Consider the following 20,010-nt stretch of genomic DNA (forward strand, 5'->3'; position numbering starts at 1 on the left):
TTGCATGAAGAACCGTACGTTGTTACATATTGTGTTTTAGAATCAGTTTTTCTACTCATGCAATGCAGCCTTTCACAGTGCAAGAGCTCACTATGAAGACGACATTAACCCAGGCTAGCTTGATTATCTGCTCAAACTACTGCTACAAGGTGTTAGTCTCTTCTGCCCCCAGTACAAAATGGTTTTTCAGCTCTCCTCCCACAATACCTTAAAGAGGGTAAGCAGGTGACTTGTTTTCTCCCCAAATCAGACAATAAAAGTACCAGGACAGCCAGATACCACCCCCCCCCCCCCATTTCTAAAATTAAGACTCAATTTACCATGGGGTGGTAGGTCATTGGTACATTTTGTTCTCAAATCCTGTACAGGTCCTGTTGTGAGCAAGGTAACTGAAGAGCAGGAATTATTGATGACTGTAGCTAGATGCACTGAAGACCATACAGACCAGAGGTTCCAGTTCAATCCCGTTATGATGAGTTTTCTATGTCAGCCAAGGCAACAATGAGGCCCCTACAAACTCACCTCCACAATGATTGGCTTTTTTTTAGGCCAAGAGTTGAGAGGGTCGTGACAAAAATGTACCGTTTTACTATTACATTTTTGATTTGGCTGCGTTATGGCTTGAATCTGTATGAAAGGGGCTAAGACCCTGGGTCACAGGGTACTTTGCAATGGAAAAGTTCAGACAGGCTAGCTGCAGGGCTCCACAAGATGAGTTTCTAAGGCAAGCACAGTGGGCTTTTTAAAATTTTAATTGTTAAACTGACCATAAGCCATTTGCAATCACAAACCACTGTCAAAAGGTTGGCTTTCTATTCAACACTGATGAGAAGTGCTGTGGATGGCTGTTGATCAGATGTAATTATGAGATGTAGTCATCTATTGCCATTTGTATATTTCTGTGGACAATTTTGTAGAGGTGGTCTCATGCAACCTCGCAAAGACCAAAAAAATCAGGCCCAGGGTAGTGGGCTTGATTGACAGCTGTGTCTGAGACTTGAGAAGGGGGACACGATCACTGATTGGCAGCAGCAGTCTTCTGACTGACAGCTCATGGACAGATGATTCTATCGATTTCAAGGAATGGAACATTTCCTGATCTCCCGCAGATCAGCGGAATTCCTGGAGAACCGACGTGAATGGCCATTTACACTGCTTCTGTGGTTTCTGTAGGTGCAGTGGCAGATTGGAAGAAATCCCTGTGGAAATTCTATCCATGTGTTTAGTCTACAGTGAGTGCTTCAGCTTTGCAGCCAACAGCCAGAGTGCTATGTGCTGACCAGAAGAGTTGGGTCAATTCTGAGGCTGTGATATGTTGCATAGCACAAGTAGTGAGTTTATGTTTTAAAGTCTCTGTTTAGAGAGAAAAAAGTGAGTGGTATGTTATTTTATGCATCTAAGAGCAGAGAAAATCATGATTCACTTTTATACCATTTACTTATGTAAATAAAACTAATGTTGGTTCAGTCTCTGTCTGGTAAAGTGTATATTCATTCCACTTTCCAAAGAGGAGAATCATGTGGCAGTGTATGATACATTCCAGCAGCCAGTGTACAAAGTAAGGGCCCTGAGTTACAATCCCTGGGTCTTGCTATTATTTACCCAGATAATGGACAGAAAAGGCTGCATGTTGGGTCAGAGTGTGTGAGGTCTGCTTACAGGAATGGCTGTTGAGGCTGAACCCAAGAAAATATCTAGTGCAAGAACCAAAAACATGACCGCCTTTGATCACTATGTAGCAGCCTTGCTAGAGATGCACTTATTGACACCAGGGAAGATGACATCAGGCTTGTCTGTGACAACCCCCATAGCCCAATATTTAACACACTCTGTCCCAGCTCATACATTAAGCCACTTCAGAGGTGTACTGGAAAACAGATTCCTTTCAAGGAACCATACCCCAGCAGGAAAAGGGAAGTTGAAAATTAATTCATTATTTCAGCAAAGTTTGTTCAAGGCACTGATATACTGCAGCATACCAGTGGGGGAAAAACAGATGCAGAGGCCAGATCAGGTTCAGTGCTCATCCTGATTTGCAGATATTAGACACCAAGTTTAGGCCAAGCACTAGTCTTATGGTGTCGGGGTGGGGTGTTGGGCAGAAACAGTTCTAAGATATGGCAAAAGTAAATTAAGGGAACAATGAAAATGTCACTTTTCACCAACATAAAACTTCCCATTCATTCCTTTGGAACACAGTATAGCACAATTTATTCAAACAGCAGGTATGTTTTAAAAGACAAATATATTACTTTGAATTTCATTAACAATTTGAGGATGCTGAAAATATTAAACAGCTAAACTGATAATGAATAGTCAAACATATTCCATTTCAATTACTGGCACTTAAGTTACAGATTTACTAACTTTCTAAACAGTCAAACAGTCATGACTACAGCCAGAGACAAATTCATTACAGACAAGTAGTTATGACAAAGTTTGCGTCTCATTAGGGGCCTTTACTAGATCCATTATTCTGGCAAGCTTCCCAGTTTTCTATTCCTCTCCAAAGCTCAGTCTGCTTCCATGCTACCAACTGGAGAAAAACACCCCTAAGAAAATAAATGAGTTTGTTGTACTTGCAGTTCCTCTCCCCAGCAGCTGATTCATGTAAAAACAGAGACTCATCAAGTCAGGTCAGATTAACCAAACTAGAATCCCAACAAGTTGGGAAGAAGTGTCAGCAATAATGCAATGAAGGAAAAATGCAACACAGAGGGCAGGGACCATCTCTGTTCTATGACATGCTTAAAATTACATTTCATCTTCAAATATGCATTTAGGAAGATGCTTTACTAAATGCCAATATATCAGCACTACAGTGCAAGGATCATGTAAATATAGTCCTCTCATACACATGGCATCATGCCCAATATATTGAGCATGGCTCACTTGGTAAAAGGAATGTAAATATAATCCAGCCTCTCCGTTTAAATGGTCTTCAGATTTCAAATCAGATCTTTTTGAACTCAAAGAAATGAACCCACTGGACTTGAAAATGAAAAACTTAAGGATCAGTCTTATGGTTAAAATTGTGACACAAATAAATCACATTAGTACAACCTAGATTATACAACATGAGGTTAGCTGCTTATGAAATCAAGCCATGGTTGTTCAGTCAGCTCCTGAAAGTGGAATTATTCCATAATGTTAAGCCACCACTCACTTGGACAAGAAAACACACATTATGCTGTTCACCTTCTCAAGTACTCATTTTAAATTCCACCAAAACGGAATTGATTTGGTCAGGTTGATAAAGTACGCAATTGCCAATTGGGACTCTTCAGATTTACTATGAAGCTATATAAAGATATAAATTTTTATGTACATTATAAATTGTACTATACAAAACCAAAATTATACAGACCAAAAATTGCCATCTTCACATAAAAGGAATGAAAAAATGTGGATTCAGGCCATTAGAAAATGATACACAAGCACATATCTTTCTGCTCTGCCTCATTCTCATGTACACCTTAAACAATCAAGCTAACAAAAAGGATGCAACGTAAAAACGGCACCAAGCGTTTCATTAGTTGAGTGGGCAAATGCAACTTGCCCAAGTAGCCAATCTTACTATGAAAGCAGAGACACTTGTTTTTACTAAAAAAAGTCCAAAGCAGCATTCTCAATATTTACAGTAAGGTTCACTGGATAATAAATAGCAAGAACCCTGATTGTATTCTCCCCCATCCAGAGGCCACAGGACATCGAATCCAAAGTCAGCAACTTACTCAGCACAGAACAGAGATCGAACCTGGAACCTTCGCAACCGGTATGGCTCAGTACCACACTAGATGCACGCTGAATAAATGAATCAGGGCACAAACTAAACTTCAGAGAGGAAGGGGGAAGAAGTGGAAGTATACTTTGTAAAGAAGTTCTCAGCAGAATAGTAGGGAAAGTAGATTCCAGAGGCTGTGGCATGCCTTTTTGGAGCTCTGCGGCTCTCAAGCAAGTTTTAAGTCACCAGGGCACACCCTCAAGCAACTGCACTGGAATAAGCAAGGGTATTGCATCAATGGAGTAGTCAGAAAACTTTTCTGAAGCTAAAATTTTCTTTGATTAGCAAAGAAATTATACCCTAGACATTCCTTCTCATTTCACAAGCTCCCTGAAGGAGGAGGTGGTTCCAGCTCTAAAAAGCTGAAGAACTAAGTGGTAGCTTAGTGCTGAACACAAACAGCCATTGTGATCAACACTGAAGGAGGTTGTGCAGAGCCTGCCAGCGCCAACCAACCCCTAACACCTCTGCTGTAGCCTTGTGTGCAAGCACTGAGCACGGCCCATCTTTCCAAATGTTACTTAAACTTGAATTCTCTTTTTCAAATCTCTTTGCAACAAGACAAAAATCAAGCCAGAACATTCTGAAGGTCATTAGTCCATTTTAACAATTGAGTCAAGAGTCTGGAGCAGGCATCTCCAAGCAGAAAGTAACAAAGCCAAAAAGTCTATTGCTAGGAGAACCCATGTGACTTGTTACTACCCATCTGCTGACTGCAAAAATTTGTAAGAACACATCCCAGCTCATTATAATGGTTCCGGCCTCAGGTCTAAAGAGCCGTACACGTGAATTTCCTGTAATTACCCTGGTTCAAAGCAGGTCTAAAAATTACGACCAGAATTTTAGGCGCAGCAGAAAAGTGTCATTTTTCTGGTGTTTGATTGGGATTTTAAGCCTTTTTTAAATCCTTACTGAGTCCTATGTATTTTCTGTTTCTTTGAACACATTTTTATGGCATCAGTATAAGTCACATTCAAAATTGAAACGCTTCTTTGATTGCATGTTCTTAAACATGCTGTACCTAATGTGCATGAATGGTTAGATGGCTTGAAACTTCAATTTTCATACTTTCCTCGGGCCGCGATTGTTTATGCTCCAGCATATGCCGAGATTGGCAGGAAATTTAGGCATAAATTGACATTGGCAAAATTTTGGGCGTAACTTCCCGATTCCACCCCCCAACAGAAAATTCCACCCTCGTGATTCATTCTGTGCACCCTTTCAGCTGTGCTTAAATATATATAGTCTGCAGCATCCTCTCACCTTGGATACCTGAAAAACAAGCTGAAACAAAACACCTAAGTGGGCAAACACTGTGGATGAATAAAGAAATAAGATCAAAATTGAAAGTACTAAGTACATAGACAACAGATAGGATGACAAAAGGGAATATGAAAATGTTCAGAAAGAAGTTAAAACAATTAGGAAGGCAAAGAGAAACTATGAAATTAAATAATCAAGGGATATAAAGAGAAATAGTAAAGTATTCTACAGACAAACAAAGGAAAAGTATAGGTCCACTAAGGGATACAGATGATAAACTCACAGGTAATGACAGCGAAATGGCAGAAATATTAAATAATTACTTTGCCTCAGTATTTACCAGAGAGACAAACATGGTGGGCATAACATTAGAAGAGATCAAAGATATAAAGGCATGCAAGATAGAAAGGGGGAGATAATTGATAAGCTAATCAAACTTAGAGAGGATAAAACCGCTGGTCCAGATGGATTGCCTATTAAAAGAAGTTAAGGAAGGGACAGCAGAGGCACTATTACATATATATATATAAAAATTCATTAGGAAAGGGAATAGTACCAGAGGACTGGCAGACAGCCAAGTGATTCTTATATTTAAAAAGGGAGATAGAACAAGTCCAGGGAACGACGGACTAATTATCTTAACATCGGTGGTAGGGAAGATAATAGAATCTTTACTCAAACATGTAATAGAAAAGCACCTAGAAACGTAAAATAAGTAGTCAGCAAGGATTTCAAGAGGGAAGGTTCATGCTTGACCAACCGTATTGAATTCTTTGAAGTAATAGCAAGGGTAGTAGTGCAGTAGATGTAATATATTTGGATTTTCAAAAGGCCTTCGATAAGGTACCGCAGTGTAGACTCATGGCTAAAGTCAGAGCATGTGGGGTCAGGGGACAAATAGCAGAATGGATAGCAAGCTGGCGACAAAACAAAGAGCAGGGGTAGTTACTCAGACTGGCAAATGCAGTGGTGTTTCACAAGGATCGATGCAGGGACCACTGTCATTCACCATTTACATAAACGATTTGGACTCAGGAATCAGAAGTGTAATTTCAAAATTTGCAGACACCACCAAATTGGGGGTACAGTTAATACTGAGGGCTGCAACAAAATACAGAAAGACATTAATAAGCTTGCAGAATGGGCTTGTAATTTGCAAATGGACTTCAGTATCAATAAGTGTGAGGTGGTACATTATGTAAGAATAAGGAAACCACATACTCCTTGGAAAGTAAGAGTCTAAATGGTGTTGAGGAGCGGGATCTGGGGGTACAGATACACAAATCAAAGTAGCAGTGTAGTTAATAAGGCCATAAAAAAGGGATAGAATAGCAGAGGGATAGAATTGAAAAGCAGAGAACTTATGTTACACTTATATAGAACCTTCGTTAGGCCACACTTGGGAATACTGTGAACAGTTCTGGTCTCCATATTATAAAAAGGATGTAGAGGCACTGGAGAAGGTGGTGGTGAGCCGTCTTCTTCAACCGCTGTAGTCCATGTGAAGGTTCTCCCACAGTGCTGTTAGGTAGCGAGTTCTAGGATTTTGACCCAGCGACGATGAAGGAACGGCGATACATTTCAAAGTCGAAATGGCATGTGACTTGGAGGGGAACGTGCAGGTGGTGTTGTTCCCATGTTTAAGCAGGCTGGAGTTTTTTTCTCTAGAAAAGACTGAGGTGACCTGATAAAGGTCTTTAAGATTATGAAAGGGTTTGATAGGGACATAGAGAAGACTTGCAGGGGAAGACCAGACTAGGGGCCAAAAATATAAGATAGCCACTAATAAATCCAATAGGGAATTCAGGAGGAACTTTTTTATCCAGAGAGTGGTTATAATCGTGGAACTCGCCACCACAAGGAGTAGTCTAGGTGACTGGCATTGATGTATTTATGGGGAAGCTAGATAAACACAAGGGAGAAAGGAAGAGAGGATAGGTTGGTGGGGTTAGAAGGGTGGGAGGAGGCTCATGTGGAGCATAAACATTGGCATGGACCTGTTGGGCCAAATGGCCGTTTCTGTGCTGTACATTCTATGTCATTTTTGGTAACAGTTTATTTGCCCTAAAACTTAATCCTCCAATAGCTCAATAGGTAAATGCAGGAAGGAATGTCCCTAGTCTGTGCCATGAACTGCAACAGCAGTAGCACAATCATGAGAAAAGTCACGGCTCATGCTCTGACCAGTACTCAATGAGCCCGGTGAAATTTTGCACTCAGATTTTTTAAGACAGAATTAGGCACAGGTATGGTACCCCTGCACCCACCATACAGGCAAGGGTAATAGAAATCTAGAACACTCACCACCCACCCCCCACCCCAAAAAGCTGTTGAGGCTAGGTCAATTGAAAATTGCAGAACAGAGATTGATAGATTTTTTTGTTAGGTAAGGGTATTCAGGGTTATGGAACCAAGGCAGGTAAATGGAGGCAAGATATAAATTAGCCATGATCTAATTGAATCATGGCTCGAGGGGCTGAATGGCCTACTCCTGTTCATACGTTCCAAGGTACCAGAGGGCTGAATACACCCAAGGACCAGGACATCTTTAGGGTGTCAGCTTTAGGGAAGGAGATAAGAATGTTAGTTTAAAAAAAACTTCTTGTAAAGTTTATTTGTTTGTTGTGTTTTTGTTTAAATTACATCATTCAGCCCTATCTCTCTTGCCAAGATTTATGTCCTCATTTCTGTAAAGAAAGTAAAACCTAATTACACAACATTAAAACCTTAACCACAAGTACCCCTTCGCCCCTAAAGACAGGTCAACTTTATTTTGTGTACACAAATTATTTTCCCAACACTAAGGTATGTCCTAGCAAGAATAAAAGATTTGGGTGTACTTGCCAGCAACATCTGAACAGCAGCCCAAAATAAATACACTGCTGGTGCCAGCATTAATTTAATTTTGAAACCACAATAAGAAAATCAGTGCTGCACAGCATGAACAGATGATCTTTGTAAGCATTCCTTGTGGAATACTTGCCTGAAGCACACACCCTTCTAATAACCCTTTGGTTGTGGGGGAAGCAGACGTGACAGACACGTTACTGCTATGGCAGTCACCCGAATCCAAAAACTCAGGGCAGTTATGTTGGCTTTTAATATCTTTAAGGCCCCCACTATGACTCAGCAGATAAACACAATTGATAGCTGAGCCATACAAAACAAAGGTCCGAGGTTCAGTCACTAGTCTGTGCTCAGTTAGCTGATCTCAGCTAGCTGTGTTATAATCGACATCATCCTTTGGGTTAAGGGGGGAAAAAAAATCTTTGGCCAGGGCTCTCGCTCCCAAACACGATTGTGCGATCCCCTACTGGATGTGTGCATGTATGGATGCTACAAGAGAACAGAATTAGGCTTCATTGCAATTCTCTTCCTTTTTTCACCTTTACCCCTCTATACCCCAAGCTGGCTATCCTGCTGGTACTCGCTGTCCAGGCTCACACATCAATAGTTCCTTGGGTGCTGTATTGGGAGGGCAACAAAGTTATTAAACATACAATGGAATGAAATGGATATAGTATGTTCGAACTTTTGTAACAAATTTATCAAACATGACTTGAGACTTTTTGTAAAGATCAAGGCACAGATGTCAGTTTGGCTGAAGAGAAAACAGGAGTATCATAGAACATTTACGGCACAGATGGAGGACATTCGGCCCATCGTGTCCGCGCCGGCCGAGAAACGAGCCACTCAGTCCAATCCCACTTTTCCGCATTTGGTCTGTAGCCCTGCAGGTCACAGCTCTTCAGGTGCACATCCAGGTACTTTTTTAAAAAAAAATGAGTTGAGAGTTTCTGCCCCAACCAGGCAGAGTTCCAGACCCCCACCACCCACTGGGTGAAAAAAAATTTCCTAATTTCTGCTCTAATCCTTCTACCAATCACTTTAAATCTATGCCCCCTGGTTATTGACCTCTCCGCTAAGGGAAATAGGTCCTTCCTATGCACTCTATCCAGGCCCCTCAATTTTGTACACCTCAATTATATCACCCCCTCAGCCACCTCTGTTCCAAGGAAAACAACCCCAGCCTATCCAAACTGTCATCATAGCTAAAATTCTCCAGTCCTGGCAACATCCTCGTAAATCTCCTCTGTACCCTCTCTAGTGCAATTACATCCTTCCTGTAATGTGACCACCAGAACTGTGCACAGTACTCAAGTTGTGGCCTTAGTGTTTTATACAGTTCCAGCCTCAGCTAATAAAGGAAAGCACGCAATATGTCTTCTTAATCACCTTATCTACCTGTCCTGCTACCTTCAGGGATCTGTGGACATGCACTCCAAGGTCCCTTGCTTCCTCTACACCTCTCAGTATCCTCCCATTTATTGTGTATTCCCTTATTTGCACTCCCCAAATGGATTGGGGGTAATATTCTGGCATGGGTGGAGGATTGGTTATCTAACAGGAAGCAGAGAGTTGGGATAAATGGTTCATTCTCGGACTGGCAACCAGTAGCCAGTGGTGTTACGCAGGGGTCGGTGCTGGGTCCCCAACTCTTTACGATCTATATTAACGATTTGGAGGAGGGGACCGAGTGTAACATATCAAAGTTTGCAGATGATACAAGATGGGAGGGAAAGTAAAGAGTGAGGAGGACATAAAAAAAGCTACAAGGGGATATAGACAGGCTGGGTGAGTGGGCGGAGATTTGGCAGATGCAATACATTATTGGAAAATGTGAGGTTACGCACTTTGGCAGGAAAAATCAGAGCGCAAGTTATTATCTTAATGGCAAGAAACTGGAAAGTACTGCAGTACAAAGGGATCTGGGGGTCCTAGTGCAAGAAAATCAAAAAGTTAGTATGCAGGTGCAGCAGGTGATGAAGAAGGCCAACAGAACGTTGGCTTTTATTGCTCGGGGGATAGAATATAAAAACAGGGAGGTATTGCTGCAGTTATATAAGGTATTGGTGAGACCGCACCTGGAATACTGCATACAGTTTTGGTCTCCATACTTAAGACATACTTGCTCTCGAGGCAGTACAAAGAAGGTTCACTCGGTTAATCCCAGGGATGAGGGGGCGGACATATGAGGAGAGGTTGAGTAGATTGGGACTCTACTCATTGGAGTTCAGAAGAATGAGAGGCGATCTTATTGAAACATATAAGATTGTGAAGGGGCTTGATCGGGTGGATGTTCCCAAGGATGGGTGAAACTAGAACTAGGGGGCATAATCTTAGAATAAGGGGCTGCTCTTTCAAAACTGAGATGAGGAGAAACTTCTTCACTCAGAGGGTAGTAGGTCTGTAGAATTTGCTGCCCCAGGAAGCTGTGGAAGCTACATCATTAAATAAATTTAAAACAGAAATAGACAGATTCCTAGAAGTAAAGGGAATTAGGGGTTACGGGGAGCGGGCAGGAAATTGGACATGAATTTAGATTTGAGGTTAGGATCAGATCAGCCATGATCTTATTGAATGGCAGAGCAGGCTCGAGGGGCCGATTGGCCTACTCCTGCTCCTATTTCTTGTGTTCTCATCAACCACACTGTCGATCTTTGTGTCATACTCAAATTTCTTAATCATGCCCTCCACGTTTAAGTCCAAATCGTTAATGTATACCACAGAAAGCAAAGGACCTAATACAGAGCACTGCGGCACCCCACTGGAAACAGCCTTCCAGTCGCAAAAACACCCGACCATTGCCTTTTACTTCCTGCCACTGAGCCAATTTTGGATCCAATTTGCAATATTCCCTTGAATCCCATGGGCCTTTACTTCTTTGACCAATCTGCCATGTGGGAACTTGACAAAAGCCTTGCTAAAATCCATGTAGACTACATCAATTGCGCTACCCTCATCGATTCTCCTTGTCACCTCCTCGAAAAATTCAATCAAGTTAGTCAGACACTACCTCCTCTTAACAAATCTGTGCTGACTGTCCTTGATTAGTCCGTGCCTTTCTAAGTGACAGTTTATCCTGTCCCTCAGAATTGATTCCAATAATTTGCCCACCACCGAAGTTAGGCTGACTGGCCTGTAATTACTCGGTCTGTCCTTCGCTCCCTTTTTAAACAATGGTACATCAACAGTCCTCCAATCCTCTGGCACTATGCCTGTATCCAGTGAAGTTTGGAAAATGATTGTTAAAGCCTCTGCTATTTCCTCCCTGGCTTCTTTTAACAGCCTGGGATACATTTCATCCAGCCCTGGTGATTCATCCACTTTCAAAAATGCTAACCCCCTTAATACTTCCTCTCACTGTTTATCCAATCCAATATTTCACACTCCTCCTCAACTTCAATCTCTATCATCCCTCGCCTTTGTGAAGGCAGATACAAAGTATTCATTCATATGATAAGAACCATACCCACATTTTCCACCTCCACACAAAGTTTACCTTTTTGGTCTCTAATAGTTATCCTCTTGCTCTTAATGTATTTATAAAACATCTTTGGGTTTTTTTTGATTTTACCTGCTAATATTTTTTCATGCCTTCTCTTTGCTTTCCTAATTTCCTTTTTAACTTCACCGCTGCACTTTGTATACTCCTCTAAGCTTTTGTAGTATTGAGTTCCTGGGTGTCTATCATAGGCTTTCTTTTTCTGCCTTATCTTACCCTGAGTAAAATGGATGTGTCTTAGATTGGTGGGATGTAGCTAGGGTAATGTCCAGAAACGTGTCTATCTCATGCTCTCCAAAGACAAACAATTTGGACGTGGGTATGGAGCAATTATAAATTTGCTGACAATACCAAATTAGGGAACATAGCAAACTGAAGAATGCAGGATTATAGTGGGCAGATGTGAGATGAATACAGTCCCAACATATGAAATGGTACATTTTGGAAGAGAGAACACCATACCCTAAACAGTAAAATTCTCAATGGAGCGAAGGAACATTGCAGGTGGAAAAAATTTTAAAAAGACAAATGAGATTCTGGGTTATACAATTAGGATCCTTGAAAAATAACAAAAGCTGTCACTGAAGAAACCTACAAGTGGTTTGCAATTTTGGACACCCATCAACTTGCATTTATATAGTGCCTGTAACATAGAAACACATTCCAAGGTGATTCATGAAGGCAAAAAATGGATGCTGAGCCAAAGGAGGAGATATTAGGAGGGGTGACTAAAAATTTGATTGAAGAGTGTTTTGAGCATCTTAAAAGGGGAATGGCAAGGCAGAGGGGTTTAGGGAGGGAATTCCAGAGTATGAGGCCTGGGCATCTGAAGGCAGACACGTAAATTGTGGAGCAAAGGGAAAAGGGACCCACAAGAGGACCTGGTAAGAGGAATGGAGAGGAACCAAAAAGGGGCATAAAACAGTTGGTATGGATTTAAGCTAGAGATGGGGGGGGTGAGAGGATAACAGTGTGGAATTATTGGAAAGTTGTGTCAATACATACAGCAAGGAATTAACCAAGGTGTACTTATACAAATATTAGGAGCAAAATCAATAAAGTGGATATGTTAGAAATATAGATATAGGAAGCCAATAGATATTGTGATAGATACTGAAACTTGGTTAAAAGAGGATGAGTGGGGAACAAATCTGGAGAGCTATGGGTGCTACAAGAGGAGAGAAAGAAAGGGGGTGACGTGGCACTGAAAAGTTTAATGTGCTGCTGAGAACACGGAACTGGGAGTTGGCAGAGGCTCTATAGAGGCAACAGGAAGAGCGAAAGGGGTAAATGTTAGCAGTGGGTATAGGAGTACAGGCCACTGCAAATAAAACAGATGCAGTGCTACGGAAGTTATAAAGATCAGTGCTGGGGCCTCAGATGTAATAACGAGGATATTAATCTTGACGCAGACTGGGACTTACAATTCGTATGCATGAGGAAATATATCTAAGTATTTTAAAGATCTTTCGTTAAGCAGAAGTGGAGGAAACACAAGGGAGTAAACTGGGAACAGTAATAAGCTAAGACAGAGAGAGAAGATTTGGGGTCTCGTGATCATGAAGTTAGGCTGAAATGAGGACAGAACAAAAAGATGCAAGAAATTAGAACAATGCATATGGGCGAGTTATAACCTGACTTACTTGGGTTTTTAAAACGGAAGTTCACATTTACAAACCTGAATAGCTTGCCGGCCTTGCTGCGCATCTGCTAACAACTGTAGGGTAATTTCTTTGGAGTCCTGTACGGCATCCTGGAGGTAGACAAAGCTGTGCCCTACATGACGGCTTATTGTGCATTCTCGACAAATCGGTACGGCGCAGGTATCACAGTACAGACGCATCACCTAGAAGGGAAGAAAACCATCAACGTTGATTATCATTTTAAATTAGCGAGTCCGTTTAATCTGAAGTCAAGGCCAATTTTGTTAATGAAAATGAAACTTGTTCTGGCCAAAATATCAAGAGATCGGAGTTCAAATTCTAAAAGTGCCTTGTAAAAACTGTAGATAATTCCACTGAAATAGAAAGTGCAGAAGTTTCTGCAGAACAAAAATATTACAGATTGTATATTGCAATCATGGTCCCAGTTATCTCCCAAAATCATAGGATTGTTCAGCTAAAATATTCCAAATTCATTTCATAGCATGGCAAATCATAGGTGCAATACTGTCTTTGGGAGCAAATATTCCTTCACTCTCTAGCTCCCAAGGCCACATGTAGCAGATATCATGGAACAGACCTACTCCCAGGATTCTGTTAGCGCTGCTCTGAACTTGGTGCTAGGATGAATACAACCATCCAGTGATAAGTCCCTCGTTTCCCCATGTCACTAGGAGAAAGTGCATGGTCTTCACTTAGCACCGGCCAAAGTGCTAGAGAAAATGTCACTAAAACCATGTCTGGGGGGAATCTTGGACATCAACCCACTTCCCACCACTACATTGCACACAGCAGAATGAGGTTCAAAGATTCCAGCCCTCAGTTAAATATGTCAAATGAGAAAGGAGGAATGTGTTTAAATAAGTCTTGAATTGTTCCCATTGTTTGTGAAGTTATCAATAGTTATAAAGCAGAGTCAAAGTATGACTCTCATGCCTTCACACAAGACATATACAAACAGATTTTCAAGGGAAATAAGGAGAAAATTGCACTAAAGTGAAAATCCTAGAAATCAAATAGTAGGTGGGGACACCAAAACTACTGTCCAATTAAATTTCATTTAGCAATTAACAGATGTCAGATTTACCTGGAGATATTGACTTTAGTTGCTACCTGTACCACATGAAGGAATGTGTGTAACTATTCCAAATTAGATAGTGTTAATTGTATCCATATGATTTATATCAATTAGTGTTAATTATATTCAGGTGGTGCGTATCAATCGGGGTGTCTCTTGTATCCATTTATATGAGAGCTTATCTAGGGGGTGCACAGTGGCTAATCCTGTGAATAAAGGCTTGGAAGCAACTATCCAATTTATTACAGATAGGCTGGGGCTGCAACTCCTACTTCATTTAGTTCTGTCAGCTTAAAGTTTTATAAGTAATACACAGCTAGATTCTGTTACTGGTACAATTTTAAACAGGTTGCACATTTTTCACCTGTAACCGCTTTCTCTGGGTTGATGGTACGGCAATACTTGCTGTGCATAAAAACACACTGAAGGCAAAAGGGAATGTGGCATTTATTATGGGTCTAGATAAAATTTAAATCTCAGACCACAGGCACAGGATTTGAACATTACTAAACGATGCATGCCACACTTCAACTTCCAAGATGAACACAAATTTGTTCCTCAAACAATACATATTTCACTCGTAACCCCTCCCCACTAAAACTAATTTGTCACCATGGTCTGTTCCAAGTTTTCGCAACATATCTTTCTTCACTGTTTTCACAATGAGCAATAGTTTCTATAAACATACAGCCCATCATCTTGTAAACTGACTTCACCTTATGGACCCACCATTCCATACATATGCAGATTGGCCTCAACATTTTGGCCAATTCACATGTGCAGACTAGTAGTATTCCCAGAGAACATCAGTATACACATATAATGACTGTCATGTCAGACATGTGCTGCTACCTCAGCAGGAAGACTGGCAGCAATCGTGAAGACCAAGTCAAAATGAAACAAGTCTCAATGTCAGCCAGTCTTAACTTTAAAAATGTATTTTCCATGCATCGAGCTGTGAAAAACCTGGGCTATGGGAATCAGTGGCCGAAGAGCAATATTTAAAGCAGCTCAATTTACCCCAGGTCACCAACTAAAAAAAGAATTGTTCACGTGTTTCAAAATGCAACTTGTTTCAATGGGAGGTAATTGGTTTCATACTCCTGCCCAACTCTACATTCCGTCCACAAATAATGTTACGAAATCACAAGATTGATTCAGACGGAGTTAGAATCACTGAATGGCCTCTTTCTGTGCTGTGACCATTCAGCCTGTCGAGTCTGTGCCGGCTCTCTGCAGAGCAATCCAGCTAGTCCCACTCCCCCACCTTATCCCCGTACCTCTGCAAATTTTTTCCCTTCGAGTACTTATCCAATTCCCTTTTAAAAGCCACGATTGAATCTACCCCCACCAGCCCCTCTGGCGGTGCATTCCAGATCACAACCACTCGCTGTGTAAAAGTTTCTCATGTCACCTTTGGTTCTTTTGCCAATCTCCTTAAATCTACATCCTCTGGTTCTTGGCCCCTCAGCCAATGGGAAGAATTTCTCTATCTACTTTGTCCAGACCCTTCACAGTTTTGAATTCCTCTATCAAATCTCCTCTCAACCCATTTGGGCTCATCCTCCCAGAATATTATATTTAGCTGTTTAATTGGTCATGTCCTACTTCAGCTATTGGGCACCCAACTTTGCCTTCATAACCCTCATCCTGCTGCTCTACGGTATCTAAGCACAACAGAAAAAATAAACACAAAACAATATCCAAATAACCAGTCACTTTGGACAGAATTATCAAGCTTTTTGTTCCTCGTAGCTCTTCCCTCAGACATTGGGGACCAGCCTCACTGCTCTCTTTTGCAATGCTTCTAGAATCTGAATGGCTGTCAGTGACCACAACTGCAGAGTATTCCAGATACAGCCAGAACAGGACACTTTAGAATTTCAGAATGACCTATGGATTTGAACACAACTAATCAGGCAACATAAATTGAACATATTTACTTTGTTGCAGATAAATTTCAAGGTCCTGATAACACATGTCCTTACATTCAGATACTGACTGCTGTTAACCTGAAATGTTTTTTTTTTTGGGGGGGGGGGGGGGGGGGGGGGAAAGAGAGAAAAGAGAAAGATGAGATGAGAAAAGGGGGAATGCATACAGGAAACAGATTTCAAGTTTTGCATTAAGGATACTAATGTTTTGACCATAAATTATCTGCTCTCCTCCATCCTTGAAGAAAAAAAACAAGATACACACACCTCCTTAGTTCAGTACTGGCTGACACAGCACAACTCACTGGCTGACACAGCAGTGTCAATGGACGCTGGCATGGAATGACTTGACAAGGGCTCCCATCTCGCCCCAAGTATCACATTTCTGTTAATTCTTCAACCATTAGCACCTGGAACAAAGCCTTTGCATATTTGATACTTTACACATTAAAACAGCAGAGCAGGCCTTGTAGCCAAATAGTTTCCAGACCTCCATCTTGGAATTGGGCATGGGAAGTCAACTTTAATTTTAACTACTTCAACATTACATATGACATGGATGGATTTTTCCCCATATTACACAGGACAAAAACCCTTTTGTCACACACAACACTGGATTTGGTGACATTCAGCAGATCCAACTGACAACAAAAGAAAAGGATGTCATTCCCCACCGCATTAACACAAGACTCAGGCAAATCTTAGCCTAGCAAGAATCAGGATCGCTATCCTACTACTAGGTTTTGGCTCTCGAACTATCGTGCAGCTCCCTGAACAGATTCTTTGTTCTCCTCCTCTTCTGAGGGCATTAACTCATGCTGGTGTAAAAAAGGACCAATTCATCTTCAGTATCTCATCTAAAAAGGGTCATTCATACTGGAGTATAGACTACATCAGCAGGCTGTGTGACCACAGGCATCACAAAGCCTGATCTTGCTCTCATCCAGTGTCCAGCATTCCTTTTTCAGTTAAGGGAAACCTTGAATTTCCCCCTCTTACACCATTTCCAGTGTAACTACTGCCACCCTGCCTAAAATCAACTAACCAGCACAGACCAGGGTTGAAACCTAGAATCTCACAAAAAAAGCCTTTAAAAAGGGAGAAAGCAGGTAGTTTTTTAAAACTTTAGGTGAAAAGCATAGATATGTGAAAAGGGGATGGGTGGTGTGTCTCAGTATATTAGTTCAAAAAGCTTTTTTTCCCCCCGAACAACCGTAAACTAAAATTCTGATACCCTCTTTCTCCTCCTTGCCCCCTCCCACCCCAGAACAATTTTTCACAGCTCTCACCTCTTCTGCCTTGGTGTACAGCCCACTATATCCTGGATTGGCCCACAAAACCAATTTTGACAAAAATCATCCATGTATTAACTTAAAACATATATAGTAAGCCAAATGAAAAAGACGAAGCTTTAGAGGCATTCCAGCCATTTACCCACGGTCCGAAGAAACCTCACTTTTGAAAAAACACTTTCAAGACACACAAGGCTATCCACTAACTGGGCTGAGTGAAGTACTGATTTGTATGGAATTAGCATACAAAACAAAGGCCCCATTTCCATTGAGATCCTTCTTGGAGGAGGGGAAGGGAGGAATAAAAAACATGAGCAAGAGGTCAAGAGAATCACCTTTCACTCCCTCCCCCAAAGAAGTACAGCAAAGGAGCATATGCTAAACGCCTCACTGAGACCATTACAAAGAAAATGCTAAGATCGTGAATAGCTCCTCTGGTGGTCACAAACACACACAGCTTTTTTCCAGCTTCTATTTTTTTTAAAAAAGACGAATATAATGGAATGCCATGCTTCTGAAATCTAACACTGCAGCAGCACAACTAAGGAGAAGGGGCAATATTCCTTCAAAGCTCAAGGAATTAAAGAAAGGGATCTGGCAAAGACGTACACAGGTACATTAAATGTTCTTTACTCAAAGCTACAAGATTAGGAATAAATTAGAGGATGCCTCAAAATTGCATAACTCCACTTTGTCACATGCTTGGCACATTGGAGGTTCTAAATGGTATTAGGTCACATTAAATTGTTCAGATTTGATATAGTAATCTGCATAGATGACCACACCAGCTAAGAGTGATGAAAGTACAAACTTCACTGTTGTAAACAATTTTACAACACCAAGTTATAGTCCAGCAATTTTATTTTAAATTCACAAGCTTTCGGAGGCTTCCCCCTTCCTCAGGTGAACGATGTGAAATGAAGTCCTCGAAATGAAATCGCATTTATAATTCACAGAACAATGCTTGGTGAGTACAGACAGTTTTTTCAACTGCCCGTTGCCAAGGCAATCAGTGTGCAGACAGACAGGTGTTACCTGCCAGGTCTCACAGAATATACAAATCACCAAAAAAAAAAAAAACCAACAAACAAAAAAAAACAGAGATAGAGAGGTAGAAACATAGAAAAGACAGCAACTGACCCGTTATATTAAAAACAGATAACATTTGTTCGCTGGTGGGGTAACGTGTAGCGTGACATGAACCCAAGATCCCGGTTGAGGCCGTCCTCATGGGTGCGGAACTTGGCTATCAATTTCTGCTCGACGATTTTGCGTTGTCGTGTGTCTCGAAGGCCGCCTTGGAGAACGCTTACCCGAAGGTCGGTGGATGAATGTCCATGACTGCTGAAGTGTTCCCCGACTGGGAGGGAACCCTCCTGTTTGGCGATTGTTGCGCGGTGTCCGTTCATCCGTTGTCGCAGCGTCTGCATGGTCTCGCCAATGTACCATGCTCTGGGGCATCCTTTCCTGCAACGTATGAGGTAGACAACGTTGGCCGAGTCACAGGAGTATGAACCATGCACCTGGTGGGTGGTGTCCTCTCGTGTGATGGTGGTATCTGTGTCGATGATCTGGCATGTCTTGCAGAGGTTACCGTGGCAGGGTTGTGTGGTGTCGTGGACGCTGTTCTCTTGAAAGCTAGGTAAAATCGTAACGCAAAATCGTCGAGCAGAAATTGATAGCCAAGTTCCGCACCCATGAGGACGGCCTCAACCGGGATCTTGGGTTCATGTCACGCTACACGTTACCCCACCAGCGAACAAATGTTATCTGTTTTTAATATAACGGGTCAGTTGCTGTCTTTTCTATGTTTCTACCTCTCTATCTCTGTTTTTTTTTGTTTGTTGGTTTTTTTTTTTTTGGTGATTTGTATATTCTGTGAGACCTGGCAGGTAACACCTGTCTGTCTGCACACTGATTGCCTTGGCAACGGGCAGTTGAAAAAACTGTCTGTACTCACCAAGCATTGTTCTGTGAATTATAAATGCGATTTCATTTCGAGGACTTCATTTCACATCGTTCACCTGAGGAAGGGGGAAGCCTCCGAAAGCTTGTGAATTTAAAATAAAATTGCTGGACTATAACTTGGTGTTGTAAAATTGTTTACAATTGTCAACCCCAGTCCATCACCGGCATCTCCACATCAAAACTTCACTGTGGCAGACAATGCATTTGATTTAACCTGTTTAATATCATGCACCTATATGTTTTAATAATTTAAAATCAAATGTGGTATGCATCAGAATTTTTCAAAGACTTCCGAATCAAGACTATGCTGCAGGCTATCCAAGTGCTTCTTTCTGAAATCATTTACATTTATGTACATTTTAAATGCTATAAAATTACCACTTTTGGTATAAGTGAAATTAAAGCAATTTAATTCATCTAGTCAATAGTTGTACATGTACATACCACAGTACCTTGTCAGCAAGCCTTTATGGCAAACATCCAAGGATTCTATTAACACTTGTTTCCAAGCCAAAATAGTCACATCCAGTTTTCCAATAATTCCCATATCAACTTCAAACAGGTTTCACATGCAGAACCACTGCCAATTAGCTTGGTGACATATTCCCAAATTGGATTCAACATTTCAAACATTGAACAATTTCAAAAACTAGATATTGTTCATTATTTTACATTCCCTCCACC

The 20,010-nt window shown here is 41.3% G+C and overlaps 1 protein-coding gene across 1 annotated transcript in view; it reads right to left on the reverse strand.

Moving 5' to 3' along the window:
- trim71 (tripartite motif containing 71, E3 ubiquitin protein ligase) overlaps positions 1 to 20,010 on the reverse strand; it is a 66,225-nt gene that overhangs the window by 17,994 nt on the left and 28,221 nt on the right. Inside the window, exon 2 of the mRNA XM_067997657.1 lies at positions 13,072 to 13,239. Coding sequence (XP_067853758.1) covers positions 13,072 to 13,239 — 168 coding nt within the window. The remainder of the gene's footprint in view (positions 1 to 13,071; positions 13,240 to 20,010) is intronic.

This window comes from Heptranchias perlo, chromosome 16 (assembly GCF_035084215.1).
Source record: "Heptranchias perlo isolate sHepPer1 chromosome 16, sHepPer1.hap1, whole genome shotgun sequence".
In the NCBI taxonomy this organism is placed as follows: Eukaryota; Metazoa; Chordata; class Chondrichthyes; order Hexanchiformes; family Hexanchidae; genus Heptranchias; species Heptranchias perlo.